The sequence below is a fragment of the Chroicocephalus ridibundus genome, chromosome 2, assembly GCF_963924245.1.
Source record: "Chroicocephalus ridibundus chromosome 2, bChrRid1.1, whole genome shotgun sequence".
In the NCBI taxonomy this organism is placed as follows: domain Eukaryota; kingdom Metazoa; phylum Chordata; class Aves; order Charadriiformes; family Laridae; genus Chroicocephalus; species Chroicocephalus ridibundus.
The window spans coordinates 118980614-119000385 of record NC_086285.1 but is presented as its reverse complement, the minus strand read 5'-3'; the positions used below and the strand labels follow the sequence as shown (position 1 = coordinate 119000385).

The following is a 19772-nucleotide window of genomic DNA, read 5'->3' as shown; positions in this document are numbered from 1 at the left end:
GTGGGGACTTTGTTCTTGCCTTCCTTATGGAGTTGTTGGATCCATAATGTGAAGGACGTGCTGACTTGTTTTACGATGTACCACACCAGGGAATGCAGCGCATGGTTTTCTGTTAGATTTGGAAAAGTGAAGGCTTTATATTAAAGGTTCATTTCTTTTTCATCATTCAGCTAACTCATTTGCACTGTAATGTGCTTTCCTATTCCTCCTCCTGATAGTTGCTGCTTTTACACCTATTTTGCAAGCCATATTTTTAAGCTAATCCATACAGCAGTTGTCTAAAATTCCATAGCATTGCTTATTTCTTACCTATAACTCTTAATAAAAAATAGGGCTGTGCCAACCTATTATATCCTTAATAGAATATTCTAATGGTTATTAAATCAATTGACTCTGAATCTCACTTTAATAAATGAGTCAGACAGTATTTTCCAATTACTGTCAGCCGCCACCTTTCCAAAGAGCAGATTATTTTGATTGAATTTTTTAAAGCTGTTCAGCACTTTTTTCCCCTTTTTTTTTCTTTTTTCCCTGAGTAAGAGCAAAGAGCAGTAGCTTTGTTCTGCAGGGAGGGAGAGCCTCTTGGACTGTGTCTGATGCTCCATTCCATTTCAGATTTATCCCAAAGGGAAACTGAAAATGTGACATTTCACCCACCCTTTATTTATTAATGATATCATACTTTGCACTTCCATAACACCCTATCAAATTGTTTGCTAAACATGAAGAGCTAGACAGGGGCCAGTGTGTAAACAGAGCCTTTTGCATCCTCTTTCCATTTCTGGCACCTTTGCAAGAGCTGCCACACCCTGGCTCTTCCATGCCAGTGGGAGATAAAAAATGCTGGCCGTGCTTTTAAATTCTCTATGGAGAACAGAGCAGGGACAAAGCCTTGTTCCCTCATCCTTCTGCAGCGCTGTGTGACCCAAGCAAGCAGGCAGTGGTGTGCCCAGACATGTTATCTTAAATCTTTTTGAAGGCAGTGATTCTGGGTCTTCTGTCTATGGTAGATAGTCCTGGACTCTTCTTCAGCTCCACTGTCCCGGTTGCATTAAGAGTCTTAAGGGATACTAATTAGGTCAGCCTATTAAAGTAGAAATTAAAAATTAACACCTCTTCTTTAGAGATGGGTAGTCTGAGAAACATAGGCCATACTGTCATGCCCAAGGTGATAAGAGTAAGTTAGTGTCAGAGTTTGGAACAGAACCCGGCCCTCCCAGCTCTTCTGACAATACTGTAACCTCATCTGTCTCCCTTAAATTTAAATCATGCTGGTCTCACGTTCTTGAATTCAAGGACTGGAACCTTGCCCTTTGTTCTGCGGATGTAGCGCAGAGCAGGTGATGTGCACAAAATGGGTGAAAAAGAGTATGAGGGGAGGGTCTGATAACTCCCTGAACAGTGGGACTTAGGAAAAAAGTTATTCTATTAGTTATACAAATGTAGTCATATTTTAAATGCGGTCTTTACAACTAGGAGACTAAAAACATTTTATTTTTAAGAGAAACCTTAGATTCTGCACAAATTGATGTCTCTTGCCTGGGGAAGTTTCCTATCTGCCCCAGGCGAGTGGGTGAGGGGATTTTTCAAACCCTGTTTATAAGCCTTTAGGAAAATCGGATTTGCAACATACAGTAATCAAAGTGGTTTTGATGTTTATGACCAGGGGATCACCTCAGATCTGAGTGATATGGGAAATACAATAGGGTCATTTAAGGGGGTTCAGTTCTTCTCGAACAAGTACAAATACTGTCTAACTAAAGTTTGCTTCAGCATCAGGAGTGCATGCCTTTCTTCCTACTTTATTCTCATTAGCTAAGGTAATGGAAAGAGAAAAAAGCCTTCTCTGTCTTCTCTAGCTCCATATAAAAATATTTCTTTTTAGGAAGTCTTTCTCCCTTGGAATGTTTGAAGAACTCTCCGTTCAGTGTTCCCATGCTCAAGAATGATTAGTGTGGTTCATTTACACTTTGCCAACAGTAACTCTGTGATTTGAGAATCGGCATCGATTATCTTCACCTTGACATGTGGAAGATCCTGAGATGGAGCTCCCTTTGTCCTAATTGCTTTGACTGTGTGTATCAGCACAAACAGTTTGATGAAGAAACTTCACTCTACAGGCTTTCTAGCCTGTAATTACCCTTTGTGGGGACTTGCATCATCTTCAGAACTACCTGTTTGGTAATGACCATGACAAGGATCTGAATGCAGGAGAAATTATCTGATCACCTGTGACAGTCTGTACATTCCTCATAATCGATTTGCAAGTTCAGGGAAGAAGAGGCATTTATGTATGGTTTGTTGAGCCATCCTTCTCTTTTCAGTACGCTGTTCCGCAGCTTTGCCCACAGCTGTGGGTTGCTGCCTATTGGGAGAGGGCGGCATACAGCCTGCCTTGCAGGATGTGGCTGTCTCTCCTAGATGTATGGACTGCTGTGTGCCAGGTTCTTTTCCCTCATGCTCCCCTTGACGGTGCTTGCGTGGGCCATCCTTGTCTCCTCTCAACAGTAGCAGAAGCAGAACACACTGGAAGGGTTTGTCAGTGATGGTGTAAAACCCCAAATCCCAGGCAGCTCTTGAGAATCCACTAAAATTTTCCCTGCTAAGGAAATAGTTAGCATATATTTGATAAAAGGCTGCTAATTTATCTATGAAGAGTTATGAAAGGTGTCACCAACCTGATGAGAAGGTGTCACCTACCCCTAATCTGCCCCTGGGAGTCTACTGCACAGAATATGTTCAGCCAGCAGTGCCTGGCTGGATGGGACGCGTACCTCAGCAGCCTGTGCTCTGCTGCCTCGGTGGCAGTAGTCCATAGGCACAGGATCAACAGGACCACTGGCCTTTTTCAGCTGACTTCCAGAGCAGGCCTGCCATTTCACACCCATCTTCAGCGTGTGGAGCTAGGCAGGAGCATTGAACGTTGCTTTAATGAAGGACTGCTTTAATAGAGGACAAAGGGAAGTTCTGCAGTTTGCTGTGTGAGCGCACAGCCGACACTCGGCCATGTTTGTCCGTGCCTGTGGCACCAGTCTGTGGCACTAAGACAGACAGGAAGACAGGAGGGTTAAAAAAAATGGCCACGTGCCAATGCGTCCATTTTACAGAGCCAGAATGGAGACCTACATTCCTCTCGCAGTTGCTACGTGAAAAACATGGTTTTATCATGAATGACAATGGAGTTGCCATATATATGAAAATTATGGGAGCTAGCTGTTCAGAGGAGATAGAGCTCCCCAGTTACGGACTGTTGTCAGGGCAGAAATTGTTGCAGTCAGTGTGTTTCTACCTGTTTACTCCAAAAGAGACACCCCGCCACCCAACCACGATTTTGTGGAAATCTTTTAGCTTTGTTGGTTTTCCTCTGCTCTGTACCTTCTCATTAGAAAGCGCTCTGACACCTCGTAGAAAACCACACGACGGTAGTTTTCAGTAGTCCCCCCTGCAGCACAGCCACCACCGCTTGGCTTGGCTTGTGCTTGCCCACAAATTCCCACCCTTTGCTAAAGATGTCGTGACTTACGCGAAGGCTAAATTTAGCTTTCGGACTAATGAGAAACGAAAACTGAGGGCTACCACTGAAATTTTTTTTCAGTTCTGATTAAGTTACTAAGGATCATTTTGCGAAGGCGTGTGGCTACACGGGCACGTGGCCCCACGCAGCTACACGGGCGCGGTGTCACGTTGGGCTTTGCGTCGGTGGGCAGGAGCGTTGTTGTATGCGGTACAAAAACACTGTCTCTGCTCTCACGGTCCACAGCAACTGCTGACCACAAAGGTCCCTCATCACGGTCACTAATCACTCGCTCCGCTCGGCAGGAGGTGGGCAGCCTGGCATTTAGGTGTTCGGGGTGGGCAGGGGGCTCTCCCTAAATCACTCCTTTTCGCCTGAGAAACGGCAGGGAGCCGTGCCAGTCGCTTGGTAGGGAGCCGTGCCAGTCGCCAAGTGTTTTATTCCCGCTTAATTTTTTAATAATCAGATACAGTATTTACCTGCGAGATCAATGCTACTCGTGTAGCACACCGGTGACATACAGAAGGACCTTTTCTAAGCGGCGCTGTGGGAATTGAGGCCTCTGCAGCAGGGCTGGAAGCCACTTCTTACCTAGCAACTGTTTCTAAGTAGGACAGCCGTTGACTGCCCTCATGGCGGAGTGGATGAATCCTGCAGCACCCTCAGGAAGGGAACCTGGTGCCAGGCACCAGCCGGCCTTCGGAGGACAATGGGAGGAAGCGGAGGAACAAGCAGCGGGGAGTGGGAAGGGTTTTAAAGCTGCAGGACCTTGACGGGAAAGCCGCGTCAGGAGGCGCACGGGGACATTTCTGAGCCGTTAGGAGAAACGCAAATAAAGGGGGGAAAAAAATCTAGGATTGTCAGAAAGGGAGCTGGGAAATCCTGCGGCTTGCAATAGGTTTTGCGTATGCCCCTGGGACTGGAAACGTGGAGCAAGGAGTGATGTGAGGGTATAAACTACCCTCCCCTCTCACGCTGGTTACGAGAAACTCCACATCAGCCCAAGTGCCAAAAAAATGCGTACGTTCGCAGTTCTTGCCCGTGGTGGACGGGATGGAGTGTGATCAGTGCTAAATTCCTCACGCGCTGTTTTGCAAATGTACTCAGTTGTGGTCGGGTGGCTCTGCTAAGAGATGATGTTTCAGGTCCTACTCATCATGTCCTACTGAAGTCTAATGCTCTGCATTCCTATTTGGTGCTAATTGTATGTGGAAAATCGGTGCTTTTAATGCCGGGTAAAGCTTTGTACATTCTGAAGCCTTGCAGGTAAGGGAAGACTTCAGCAGCCGTAGGTGCTGAGGGGCATCCAGTTTCCTGAGCTTAGGAAAACAAAAAGTCTCTTTCAGTTCATAGATCATGTTGGACTTGCTGTAAGGGCTGTGGTGAATTTCACTTTTCCTTTGATTTCTCCTGCAGATGAAGGACTGAACCATGAATGCAAACTCTGCAATCAGACATTCGACTCTCCTGCCAAACTTCAGTGCCACCTGATAGAGCACAGCTTTGAAGGCATGGGGGGCACCTTCAAATGTCCGGTGTGCTTTACAGGTAGGAGGCCATCACTGCTTGTCCCAGTCATGCCCTTAGCTTGCACTTGCAGAATTCCACTTACAACTGTGTCATGCTGGCTTTAGGTCAGTTTTAGGAGAGAACACTACATTTGTGCTCATTAGTAATATTGACTAGAAATCGTTTAGAAAGCAGAGCTATATCAGAAGTTTGAGTTTATTATAATTACAGAAGTGATAGTCTGTTACCTTCCACGGTATCACGTTCATCACCTTCATGTTCCAAACTTGCTGAGGTTAAAACTGCCCCTAAATTTGGGCTTTAAAGCTACGGAAGTTTCATCTAAAACTATATAACTGGGAGCAGAACTTGGCCCCACAGGCAAGGGCTGCTAGGCATAGCCTGTGCGGCAACATTCTCCTCTGGCAGGGTAAGAAAGCCCGCTTGCATGTGTTGGTTGGCGTGTGGTGAGAAGAAACACCCTTGTAATGTGCTTTAGAAAGCAAACCATGCTGTCTTGCCACAAGTCAAGTTCTGCTCTCCCCTGACACAAGTCCAAGTGTGGAATAATCCTCCCCAAGTCAGTGGTGTTATTCAGTAGTAAAACCCAAGTGAGAAAATAACTTGACCCAGTAGGGCTAAGCACTGCAGTGTTTGGGCCATAATGAGGAACAGAAAAATGCTGTTGTTGGAAATGAAAACACATTAAAAGGATGCCTACAGAGTTGTTGTGAGTTTTTTTAAGGACTTCTTAATAGAACATTTCATAAAGTGATAACCTAAAACATAAGCGTTAATATGTAGCTTACATGCCCAATTTTGCTTTACAAGATGAAAATCAAAGATAATCACAAACATGACAAAACACACTTTGGGTATTCTCACATCAATGGCATGCTAATTCTGGAAGCCATTCAAGGTTTCTGTTCTCCATTAATGGGAGTGAAGGATTTTCATTGATAGGCAAATAGACCCTTTAATACCTTCATTTTACTTCTCTTTGTTTGGCAGCTCCCCTCCCAATAAAACCTAAGTACATGCTACAGAGGAAAATTAAAGCTGATTTTTTCATCTCTTGGATACAGTGGCTGGTGATGATTATTACCTCACTGTGTTCAGGTTTCACACATTTCTGTGGGTTATAAAATTAAAAAAATACATAGTTCATCTTCACTGCACAGCTTGTCATAGTAATGTCTGAGCATGGATAGTACTCCCATAAACAGTTTGCCTGTTAGGCATCTGTGTTCAATAATTCTTTCAGTTAGGCGTTTTGGGGTTTTTTTTTTAGTTTTATTACTGATTATACTAATTTTTTTTCCCTTGTCTTTGTGTACAAATGATGACATGTTCTTTTTTTAGTGTAATGCTATGGGCCTTTGATTTCCAAGTTTGGGGGAGTTGTAAACACAGTGTAAAAACTTGCATATGTAAGGAGTACCCACTGACTGTTCTCCTTGTGAGCAAGATCCCTGATAAAATTAATCCTTTAATGTTTGAGCCAGTAGCCTTGTAAAATGTCTTAAAGAGTATGGAGATAAGTCGATTCCAATCTGTGTGAAACACTTTTTTCCTTTTTGCTGATGGGGTAAATAGACACCGAGCATTAATCATAAACAATGGTGTTTTATTAGCAACGTGCCATTAAATTATTTCAGCATGTCTTGCTAGAATATTAACAAGTAAAAATCACCAATATAAGTTTTATATGGAAAATGGAATCTGATCTTTTTTTTTTTTTCGGGGTAATGAGAAATGTGATTAAAATGTATGACTCAGAAGAACAATATTCTGATGTTTTTTGTTGCCTTGCAATTAGAATAATTTTAATGATTAGGAGTGGAGTCAAAGTCAAATGCCAGCATCTTTAATAAATCCTTTCCCTGCCTATACAGATTAATATTGTAGATGCAAACTTTTTTAGGTCACAGTGCACCAGGCATCCATCAGAAGTCAGTGCTGCCAACCCAAACACTGCCTCTGGCATATACAATTTAATTATTAATAGTATGTCTCCTAGGTAAACTGTTACACAGTCTTAGGGCCTTGTTTTGTAGTCATTAAAATTGAACATGTTTATATTATTGAAACCCTTGCATTCACTGTGTAGGCAGAGTTGATCTTAAAGTATCCAAAGAGAATTTACCTGCAGTTCTGTTTCACATTTATAGACATTGCCCCAGTGTAGCTGTGGGATATAATTTTTAGCATTAACACATTTAAATACAGAGCTGTTTGTTAGCGTTAACTTTAGGCACACAGAGTAAACAGGACTTTGGCATCTATGCTTTTCAAACCTGTGGGTTGCTAGGAAATAAGTTTTGTGCGTGTTCAATCAGAGTGCAGTAAGCATGAAGAAATAATTTTGAAGAGAAAATGGCATTTTTAAATTCTTTAAATCTGAAATCTTCATTGGTTGTCCTGTTAGGGTCTTTTTTTTCTTTGGTTTTTCTTTGTTTTGTTTTGTTTTGTTTTAAACCAGGCATCTGTTTCCATTCATTCATTTTAGAAGAAGGATCACACTTTGTAGATAAATAAGCGTTCGTTGGTACCCATTATAGCAAAAGCGTAATGCAAAATCAGAGTGCGCCAGCCTAATTTTACCTCTTGGAATTGCTGAGTGTTAATGGGAAGTTGTTTATAAAAACCTCTTCACTTGCAATATGAAATAATGAAAAGCTTGTTGTTTGTCTGATATTTCAGTGTTTGTCCAAGCAAACAAGTTGCAGCAGCATATTTTCTCAGCCCATGGACAAGAGGACAAGATCTATGACTGCACACAGTGTCCACAGAAGTTCTTCTTCCAAACAGAGCTGCAGGTACCACACTTGTTACCTGGGGGTTATAATAACATTGTGTGTTTGATAGCTGAGCTCAGAGCTTTACTTGCCATGACCTCCTCTGATAGTTGCTCATCATCAGGATGCGAATGAGGGAAGGACAAGAGAAATCGCAGGTGATTCCACCCATGCTGCTTCAAAAAGGTGCTGGCAGAAAGCCACCTGGTACAGACCTGAATTTCGGGAGCCACCTTTGGGTTCTCGCTCTGTAGGTTGTTGCAGCTCAACATATTCTTGAGGAGAGAGAAATGGGCATCCTATTCTTCTGTTTGATATCCATAAAATATTTACTCAAGCAGTGAAGTGGAGAATAAGTGTATTCTTTTGTCTCTAAATGTGAAAAGCTAAGCACTGAAGTAGGAGTGTAAGGATGGGAGGAGGGTGGAAGTAGACAGAATTTATCTTAGTTTACCTGCTGGCCATTTCCCATAAATACTAACTTGGTGGGGAAAAAAAAATTATAGGGTCAAATGAATGGTACAGTGTCTTCTTGTGTGCTCTTGTCAGACTTGTACCATTTACTAATGGTACAAAAGGACAGAGAAGAAGAAATAAATGTTGAACAAGATCTGAAAACATTATGGATGAACGGATTATTTACTATATAATAACATTCTGCAGTGCTTGTCTTGCAGTGAGAAGTAGTGGTGTGTTATTCCTGATGTGGTGTTACACTTTGAGACAGCAGCAGAAGATTGTTTCTAAATTATTTTAGTTTATATTGAGGTATTAAGATAGGTTGACAAAGGAAAAAAATTCAGAGTCTCTGATGGTCTATAGGCATGGAGCAAGGAGAGGTATTTGTACAAGTCAGGCCTTTCCTACGCTGTCAGCCATTGTTTGGAATGAAGAGATTTTTCAGTACTTGAGATTTTTCAGTATTTTTTTATAGCATGGGCCCCCATTTCCTCTGACTGAGGTGTCCACAAGTCATTTTGCTTTAGACCAGAGCTGGATTTAACCTCACCAACAGAGGCAAAAGGCTAGTGAGGCACGTGCGCACATGTGCCCATTTAGTATTTCACTTACTGGAGGTTTTACACGCTGACAACCTGATATTAATGTTTGGCATGACAATATGAAATATTTCTTTGGCGAAAAAAGAAACCAGAGCATTTAAACCATGCATGAATTCATTGCGTGTCTGAGATTGGTATTTCTATCGATTCCACTGCATTTTCTCTTTCCTAATTTCTTCCTGCATGAAAACAATAGGAATAAAGCCTTTCTCATAGCCTTCCCTACCTTTTTCTCAGTGGACCCCTAGGTCATGGGAACTCCTGTAGTACCTGCAGTAACGTACCTGCAACGCTCCAAGGTGCCCATGCTGTATCTCTCTCCTGTTTTTAATAGACCCAGATCTGTTTCATTTACTGCCCATATCAGGTATTGCATGCAAGCTCTGACCCAAAGTGGAAGAGGAGGATAAGGAAAAGAAAATAAAAAGTTTGACATTTAGGGAAAAAGACACTCATACATAGTGATGGACAGAAAGAGGCAAGATTGAATTTTGAAATCAGAAAATTATCTGGGTTGTGTAGAAAGTTATTGGACTTGTGGGAAAAATAAAGGAGAAACTGCGTGGAATGAGGAAAGGTCAGAAACTGATTTTGCTGTATGTGTTTCTTTCACAGCATGTTTTTTAGTGGAATCATTTTCTTTGCTTTTTTTGGTCAAAATACTTGTTGGGGTTTTTTGCAAAGTGTTTCCAATAAGGTGAAATTGCTTTTTGAGGAAAAATTGTTTAAAATATTTTTGGCTTACCGATTTTCACAAATTCTGTTGTCGTCACTGCTTAATCAAAATGAGGAAGTAGGGAGAAGTAGGGACATGAGCAGTTTCTGGAAAGAGAAAAGAAACGTTGTTAGGGAAGAAAGACCAATAGGAGGAAAAAAAAAAAAAGAAAAGAAAAAACCAAAACAAAGCCCAAACTCAACAAGAGAGAAGGAGCAGGTATGCAAAATACAACTATGAAAAGAAAGTAACAGGAACAAGAGGATAGAAATTAGTTTTAACAGCAGAATTCAGATTGGGTTTTAAAAAGGCAGAATAGGTTACTGGATTCTGAAGATGCAAAATATATAGACATCCAGGTGTAGTTGTGACATGTACAGTCACCTCCTTACTAGTCTGTCTCCCCTAAAATATGCTGTTGTTTCAAAATACATGGAATGCCAAGCAGCTGATTTCAGCTTTTTTATTATAATAAAACCATATGTTTTTCCATTCAAAATTCATTCGTGCCCAAGACTGAGGGCAAGATTTTGCTCTCTCCATCTAAGCCTAGTTCATTAAAACTTGAACATAACTGAGGCATGTGGTTTTCTAGTGAAGGGCACAAAAGGATGTTGCTACAGAGAAATAAATTATGCTCTACATTGGGTAGGTGACAATCAGTGTGTTGGTTGTTCCGTGCTGCAGAAGTCTCTTAACAGACCACATGTCAACACCCTTAGAGGCAGCCTCTCCCTGGCTTATCTACACTTGCAAAAAGGAAAAGGTATTCATTTTCTTAGTCACTTAATTCGTTATGTTTATTATTTTAATTAACTTGGGAAGGCCCACCCCGTTTGAGAATGCGTTGTGTTTAAAAAAATGCAATACCATCATGCCATTTGCATTTATTTGTTGGGATCACTGACTTTCTGCTCTCACCTCCAGTTATCTACCCAGGCTGGTGAAAGGGCAGCAAAGCACTTAGGCAGAGCAGTAGATACAGACCCTTGGAGTCTGCTTTTACTGAAAATACATTGATCTCAAGACCATTCTCATTTAAAACCTATTCTACGAGGCATCGCTTTGTTCAGGCTCTCTACCAGCTGAAGCACTGGAATCTTCGGCAACTAGCCTCCAGGTTATGTTTCTCTATCCTTTCACATTACCGTGGTTTGTGTTAGGGCTTGCAGCATAACAGTGTATTTATTCTCTCTATCAGGAATGGTTCCTTGGTTTTAATTTAAACATGCATCTAAAGTGCATCTCCCATGCACGAGAGATGCTAATCATCTCAGATTAGAAGCCACAGACAGCACTCCGTGGCTGTAGGGCAGAGTAAGAACATGAACAAGGTAGAGCAGAGCAGAACACAATAGCATAGAAGCCTTAGCCACACATATAGTACAGCTGATAATTAAAGGGAATGAATTCAGGGATACACAAAATAAATGGATTATAATGATGCTTAACTTGGTGTTTGGCCCAGCGCGATTCTTTGCTTAGCATTTTCTGACTCCTGTGTCAGGAAGAATAGGCTATAGGAACATAAGAATCTCTACATACTACATTCATGTCACTTTGGGGAAGTTACCGCCCCTCCTTACCAGTCTTCTCAATGCAAAAAACAAGTAGGACTCTCTTTAGAGGTTTTCATGATTTCACTGCAGAGCCCCGTTAGGAATGCAGGACAATCCCGTAGGACCACGTTCGGGTCAGCACAGAGTAAATGAGCAGTCCTGAAAATCAAACCTGCAATGTATTACTCAACCTTTAAGTTGAAATAATGAGATTTTACAGAAATTTGCACTTTGTTTTAGGATCATCTCCATAGCTCACCCTTCTCCCCCCTTTGACGCTTACTTTAAATGGCTTTGTGCTCCATAGCTATTGAAACAGCTTTAAATTTTTGGAGATACTACCTCTACAGAAAGGAAGCAAATGGAATCCTTCTGTAACAGTTACAAGTGTATGTTTTAAGAGTGTTCCGAGTTGTGAATTTTCATACTTACATGTTCAAAAGGCTATGTGGTGTATTTGCACTTCTGAAAGGGAGCTGAAAAAGTATGTCCCTAAAAATGTTCATTCTTAAGAATGGGAAGCTTTGAATAAGACATGATTAATATAATAAGGGCTTTTCAGAAATAGGCTTGTAACGATCTTTAAAATCAGAAATATATCCCATGTAGGTAAAGGATAAGGAAGCTGCATGGTAGGTGTATTTATAGGGTGCCTAGATGTCTCCCAAAAGTTGAAACTCTTCTAACTGAACACCCGAGTATGAACCATACAGTTCTCTGTGCAGGGTGGTCTTCTCCATCCATCGTCCATAATACTGAACTTTTAATTAATAAGGAAGTAAAGGAACGTATCGCTAATTTAACTTAATAATGTATTTTCATTAAATTATGATAAAGCAATTTGTGCCTATTAGAATTGCCCTTTCTTGTCCTCATGCTGTTTCCAGTGCCTGTTTCTTTTGCCTTAGTCTTTGGATTTAGGCTTAAATGTTTGAACGGGTGTTTGTGCTTCCCTTGTCCCTGATGAGGAGTAGCCATTCCTTTTGTATTTCCAGTCTTAGTGTTACTTCCGTAGTCAACACAATATATCATGATGTTAGCGGGAAGGAATGAGACATTCTTGTGGGGTTTTACCCAGAGTGAATGGATTTATTTTAGATTCTTTTTTTTTAGATGTTGTTGGGTCAGAGAGGTACCAATGTCCAGTAGAATTGCTGAATAATTGTACAGGTTTTGTCAGTGTTTTATCAGTGATGATAGTTAGTTCTGAATACGATACTAGCCAAGATTACATGACCTCTCAGGACCATTTTGCCCAGTACAAAAATTATATCTCTTTTTGGTCAATTAGAGCATTTACTTAACATTTTGTGACTAATAATTAGTTGCCCCTGAGGTAGTTAAGTGTCCCCACTTTACAGACATAAAAACTAGGGCAAGAAATAATTGGATCAGCAGTTGCTTCCCATCCTGTTCAAAAGGGACCTGGCCTCAGTGATTCACGCCCTTGCTGCTTCCCGTCTGGACTCCATCAGTGCAGAATACTTGGGCATAAAGCCATCATCATTCCAGCTAATACAAAGAGCTGCAGCACTGTTCCTCAGCAGCAAAGGAGACCAGAAGCATATTCAGCCTGCTCTCTTGACGTGTGCACTGCCTTCCTACATGTCCAGTTGTGCTCTAAGACTCAATCCTTAATATTCTTGGTGGACTGGGTCCAGAACATCTCAGGTATCACCTAAGAAGTTCTTCCCATTCGGTAACAACATGGGAGTTGACAGCCCTGCTTTGTGAGTGTTTTTATCAAAGAGCTGAAGTTTGTTTGCACAGGAGCTACAACTTTCTCACAGGCTGGCCTGGGAGCATGGAACAGACTTCCACAGCAGTTAAGTATTACCATGAATGTCCTCGACTTCTGCTTTTAAGAGTACAGTGCACCTAGAGGTGCCAGAGGCGTCTCGTATTCTTGTATTCTTTCATATAAACATGAACCTGCATGTAGATTTCCAAATCTTCCCCAAAACCCCAACCCACAACAACAGTGCTCTTCCAAAACGAAATACACAGTTCCTTCCCCAGGGAAAGGATGAAAGAAAGAATGAAGCACTCATAGCAGATGTTACTCATGTCACTTAAAACAGCAGGAGAACATTCTCAGCTCCCAGTGCAAGCAGCTGAAGCAGAGCAGGGCAGAGGCAGCATAGAAGGGTCTCCAGAAGTTTTATGTAGCTTTATGCTACATATGTCCCTCTCTGGATGTCCAGTTTTAACATTTTCGTGTTCTGATTTTAGCACTGTTGAAGATAATCTCCCAGTTTCTTCCTCATTTCTTTAAGGGTTAAACTTTTCAAAGATCTCTGCATTATAAAATGCTCCCAAAGACCTCAACATTTTAAAACAGCCTTTAATGGCCTCAACATTTTTAAATGGCCCTTGACATGAGCCGTAGCAGAACTAAGCAAGCTCTAGGCTATTTCAAGAACTAAAAGATTTGACTGAGAGCTTTAGTGGATACAGTAGCAGAGCTGGGATTCAAACACTATATTCTCTCATTTGGGGGTCAGCTAGAGAAAACTGCTAATTAACCTGGGCTGGGGTTGTCTCCTTGTGGCAGAGGCCTTCTGGGGCCAGCTGGGAAAGAGATTGGTGTGGGAACAGCATCAGCCATAGCAGCAGTGGCCCCACTACCTCCGTATAGGATTGTTTTGCCAAGGCCCCCACAGTAGTTGAGTCTGTGTATCACGTGGGTCCCAACGGCGAGCCTTCCATGACAGCAGGGGAGACCAGGAATAATTTATACTCTTTACACAAAAACAGGGACAAAACTTTCAAACCTGCAGGTGAAGTTAGATTTTCAAGGATGTTTTCTTCACAAAGAAAAGGCCTCAAAACATTTTTTTAAGTGAAATAGGAGATTAGTTCTGGCGTTTCTAGGTCCCCAAACTCTTGGGGTGAGGAGTGGAACATAGATGCTGGCTTTCTAGGCCCCAAAGGCCAGGAGCCAGCAGGGAATAACTTTGTCAGCTCTTCTTAAAAAGAAGCCTACCTGAAATCCAATTAACAATCAAAGCTTTAGGCCAACATTTTCAAACTCAATGGCCTATTTCTGAGAGGGTGCTGAGCACCTCCAGCTGCAGTTAAGGCCAGTGCAAGATGCTGGTGCTGAGTACATCAGGAAATCAGGTCATAAATGCCTGGAGATAGGAACCTCGATAAAAGCATAGGTGCTGAGCAGCCATAGCTTCGTTTAAGGTCTCAGCAAAACACCTTTGATGCTTAAATACAGGCGCCACATTCAGTAACGTTGGCCTTAGCCCTTAGCAGGCAATCAGGTTGCTTTTGTCAGAGCAAATGCCTAGGAGTCAGGAGAGATGGATTCAGTTGCAAGGTCTGGTACTAACTTGCTCCACTTAAACATGCATCTTCTCCATCTCCTGAGTGAGGATGATGATAATAATATGCGTGCCAGAGATACTAGGGTTGTAATTAATGCTTATGTTTTGAGGGAACTAGATAGAGCTGCATGCATTGCAAGTATTATTAGTTAGAGTGCTTTCCTTTTCCTAAACCCTTACTGTGCTTTCTGTTTCAGATAGATATATGGATATTAGTGTGCACCAGTAGGTGCACTGAGTATTTTTCCATGTCTTCCAAGATTTAAGAAATGCAGGCTTGTGTTCCTGAGATTTGAGACTTCTTTCCCTAGAAGGGAGAATTATTTTCTTTGCAAATTTTCTCAAAAAGGCAATCAAGAGAAGCATGGTGGAGGCACTCATGCATTAGCTCTTTAAGGACATCCCTTCAAAGTGTTTCCCCTGCAAGTCTTTTGCTTCAATGTCAAACAAAGTTTAAATACCAAAAAAAAAAAAACAACTTTGAATTCCCTTCCAGTGTCTCTTCCCTCCTGGGAATTAAGGGGTGTTACGGCCATATCAGGTTTTCATGCGGTAATTCTTTTCTAAATAAGAAATTTCCAGGTTTGGAGCTTGTGAGTTCACTGTCCTTTGATTGGCTTATTCAAATGTAAACACTCCTTGTGGGTACTTCGTTTGTTCATGAATATTTATAGCACATTGCAAAGCCCACCAAGCCCAAAGTGGCAGAGTTTTTCAGGGACCATTTTGATTTCACTAGATAGTGCTCGACAAAGATGGGCTTAGTATTAACGGTTCTTACTTGTCTCCACGTACTCCATATACTTCTAACTCTACATGCAACAGTCAGCCTGTGAAACTTTCCGCACTTTTTCCTGTAAATAAGCAGGAAACAGTGTGTTCATAACATCCCTTATATATTTCCTGAGAGAATGTTCCTTAAATTTCTGGACCAATTGTATCACAATTATGGGTTTGTTTTTTCAGATACTTGAGTGATATTATTGATGAAATTAAGAATTAATTGACAAAGATAGCGTAGCAGTTAAGTGATGAATAGTGCCTTTAAATAAACCATTTTAATCTTGAAAAGGAATTCATATTTAAGGAACAGTAAAATGGCAAAGAATTGGAAGCTAAATATACTGTCCAAAATAAGTACCAAGCTACACCCACAAAGTACCCATACAAAAATAAGCAAAAATATATATTCCTTCTCTTTCAAGGGGGATAGAGTCATGCCCACATGTGTATGTGCTTGAATATATGTTCCTAGTTTGCCTACTCCTTCCTGTTTATGGTCTTGTATGCCTGGATTCTTTTTGTAAAATATAGGTATCTATTTAAAAAAAAATATATCAGTAGCAGCAAAAAAGATTAACCCATACTTTGGATCTGTTCTCCTTATTGCCTTGTATGGTCAACGTTAAATAGATTCTGCAGAATCAGGTAATAAAGTACAGTTCGTAATCTTTGTGACTGCAAAGACTGTGTCACGTAAATATATTAAATGAATTTGTTGTCTCTGGTCTGAAAGCACATGAAACCATGGCAATCAGAATATAAGCTCCACTGTTCCTTTGTCTTTTTAAGTAAGTGTTGACTCTGAAGCATATCACTGACATTACATGTCAACATTAACATCATGATTTCTGATTGTTTTAGCAAATTGAACAGCGAAATGTGCGAGATTTCAGCCTAAAAAAGCAAATCAGAAGTTGCTGCAGAAAGAAAAAATGCACAGAAATGCAGAAGAAGAAGGAAACGAAAGGCAAAGGAGTAGAAGAGAAGTAGAGAAGAGATTATGGGGCAAAGAAAGAAACACGATAGAAATAATAGTGCTTGGGAAGGCAAACATTTTTCTGCTGAGTGATGCTGATAATAATGATAAGGCACTTGTAAAAATAAATCATGATAATAATAAAGGGGAAGTTCAGTTATTACATAAAGGCCAATTTCTACCCTCAGTCCTTGTAGAAACCTCTGTGAACATCAGGGAGTCCTGTTGTAGACTGAGGGCAGGGAAAGCAGTAAATGTATTCCCTGACCCACAAATAATCATTAGAAATGGAATTCTGCCCTTTGCAGAAAATGAGGTTTTATCATCTGTGCCCTGAACGTTTCAGCCTACACCTTGCCATTAGTCAGATCAGTTGGCTCATACACCTGGAGTAAGCAGAAGAAATAAGCACTCTGTTTGCATTTGAATAATTTCCTTGGTAGATCAGTTCAGTTCTCTTAATTGTCTATCCATTAATTTCTTGCTAATGTAGTTGATATCGATGACTGATTTTCTGTGCTAAACAGGAAGCACCACTTCTTCATTCTAGGACGCATTCCTTCCTACAACTGCCCTGCTGTTAGCTACCAGTAGCTGCCGTTATATTATCTTTCATCTGGCCCAGAGCTGACAACAGATGGCCATCTCCGGGACTGCCATCAGTGTGACTTTATGAAGCATCCAGCTATGGTGTACTGAGGAGCTTCATGGCCAGTTCTGCAAATCTGCCTCCCTTCCCCCCACCCCGCTGCTGGCCCCCCTCACTCCATCTCCATGATTAAGCTCCTCATTCCTGGCTCCACTCTCCACTGGTCCTGCAGTTTCCCAACGAGTAATGGCACAACGTTACCACTGAAAGTTTGCCACTCGAGGTCTGCCCCCTTTTCCCTCCACAGCACTGGCAGAAGGTTGCCATGGCCCCCCATATTCCCCAGCATCCTCACCCCTCTGTGGTTTGGGTGTACCAAAGCATAGGTAGAGGGGCTCTGTAGCAGCAAACCTGCCACCTCTTAAGATCTGTAGTCTGAACACTACCTTCTTCCATCACAGAGCTCAGCTAGGTAGCCCTGCATCTCCTCAGACTCCAGGGATTTGGAGGGGGTGGGGGGCGTTTGTTCTTTGGTTTTTAATGTTCCCCAAGACATGCTGCTGAACCAAGATTAAGTGTGAAGGAAGCTAAAATATCGATTAGAGACCCAAAGTGGGGAAAAGTATAAAATTCACAAGCATCCCGATTCCATTGACACGTTAGATCGTTTGGAAAAACTGTTTCAGCTGGGTGGCTGCTGTGCATTTTGGAGAAAGATATATTGTTTGCTCTTGACAGAGTTTTCTAAAGCAAGATACCTCCAGAGCTGAACCCGTATTTTAAGAGAAATTCACATTTGTATCCTTTATTGTGATATTTGCAGCAAGTCTACAGCTAGTAACAGTCTCTGCCCTCAAGCTATAAAGGAGTAAGGCTCCATTGTTGGAGAGAGAGCAGCCTTTCTGTGTGAAAGGCTGAGATGTGGTAGGCAAGATGAATAGTGCTTAAAAGCAGTGCTTGCGGTGCTGTCATTTAGAACAGGAACACTGAGGATTTAAACGAAAGTGAAAGGCATCGTAAATGAATCCTTTAAAATTGGTCAAATTTTCAGCTGCCTAAAATAACAAGTTTTCTCCATTGATATGTTCATTGAGTAGGAGGAAAGTTGGGAGGGGATGAATTCCCCGAGGGAGGAGGTGCAGATAGTTTGTGAAAACAAGGTGTGGTCAGTGATTCATAGAGAGACACATCCAGGAAACTCCAGTAAACAGCAATCTTGGCTCCAAAGTGGTGAATTTCCTTCTTCTTTATTTTTTTTTAATTATTTTCCTTTTTTTTCCTTTTTTATTTTTGAGTGGAGGGAAAAAAACAGCATCGCTAGATTGCTCCATTCCAAACATTAGTCAAAAAGACTCAGACGCAGATGGCTACACAACTGGAGCTGTTCATTACAAAACCCCAGCCAGGAGGAACAGCTTTCAGGTTTAGCTTTTCTACCTGCTATTGGGGTCAGGTTCACCAGGGTTTGATCGAACTGAGGTTGGAATACAATTTTGGATGGCAAAAGAGTGGATTTTTGCAGGCCCTCATGATTATTTTTTTTAAAGTTGAGCTTCCTTTGTGTTGAAAGCTGAAATTGAGTGTCCTCCACCCTGTTAACAAGGAACGAGAGAGAGAGAGATGATTCAGTTCTTGCGAACCGATACTGCTGAGTTACACACATTTCTTCATGCAGCTTTAGTTGTTTGTCTGTATTGTTATAGTCTCATGTTGCAGCAGAACCGCTAGACACAGGCACTGATCATGGGTGTGTAAATCTGCTTGAGGATACCCTGTGTCAGTGAATACTCGGCTTCCTCCCCATACTTTGTGTGCGTAGGTGTGTGCTATGTTCTATAAAGAACCTGTGATATTGCTAAATATTAGTGGTGCATTTTGCTTTGCTGTGCGTTTGTAAAGGTGAAAGGTGATTGTGCAGGAAAATGGAACAGTATATTTGCTGTGAGACAGGCACTAAGAACTCACTCCCATGCTCAGTTATAATTCATGACTGTACTGGTGGGAAGCCCTTATCCCTCTGTGGAGTTAATGCATCTCTACTGTAGCCTGCTGAGAGCACCCTGTGTCCCCTCCCACCATCTGTGCATTCACTTGCGTGCTTTCTCTCTCTCTCTTTACTCTGAGATCTCTTGGTGTTAAAACTGTCAGACTACTACTGCCTGGTAAAGGTGGCTTTATGATGTGTATTAATGTTGAATTGTCATTTAAAAGGTGAGGAGGTAGGAAAGGGATATGTTACCATTTGTTTTAAGCTCTGGTTAGAAAACGCTGACGAGCAAATAGACAGAAAGTTAGATTTGTTACTTCAAACAGCAAACAGCTTTGAACAGTGCATAGGAATTGCCACAATGTAGGGTAAGAGCTATTGATGGCAAATTCATCTTTGTTCCCAATCTGGGCATATTTTGCTGTTTCTTGGTACCGTGGATCTCTGTTTCTCCCTGTCAAGATCCGAACCAATGGCATTGTAAATTGAATAATATTTATTTACCCATCAGCTGGCTTAGCTGACAACTATTTTATTTTCTACGAGTCGATCTCCTCTTTTATCTGAAAAGCTCTCTTGAAGGCTGCAAGTTAATTGCTTCTATGCTACCCGAGACTTGAAATTCATGTGACCCAGTGCTATAAGCTAGCGCAATCTTACTTAAATAGGTAGTGTACGAAGATTTTTTATTATTATTATTATTGCTGTAAGGCACTGTCAGAAGACCGGTGAGACTGTCTAGCTTCGAAAGAACTGAACTCGGTTCACAGAGGTTTGAGATGATGCTTTATCAACCTGGCATCTTACCGCAATATTAGACTCAGAATGTGGTTAAAAGACCGTGTACTTGACTGTCACGGCAATATTAATTTGCAGTGTTTCACTGAATGTAATCTTATGTAGTCTATTGTTTGTATTCCTTTAAAACTTATAAATCAAATCCAGA

General features: G+C 41.4%; 1 protein-coding gene across 9 annotated transcripts in view; it reads left to right on the top strand.

The window, feature by feature from the left end:
• Positions 1-19772, top strand: part of ZNF521 (zinc finger protein 521) — a 239752-nt gene that overhangs the window by 202802 nt on the left and 17178 nt on the right. For all 9 annotated transcript variants that reach the window (XM_063326739.1, XM_063326747.1, XM_063326740.1 and 6 more), the window contains 2 exons: positions 4931-5062; positions 7727-7842. In XM_063326739.1, coding sequence (XP_063182809.1) covers positions 4931-5062; positions 7727-7842 — 248 coding nt within the window. The remainder of the gene's footprint in view (positions 1-4930; positions 5063-7726; positions 7843-19772) is intronic.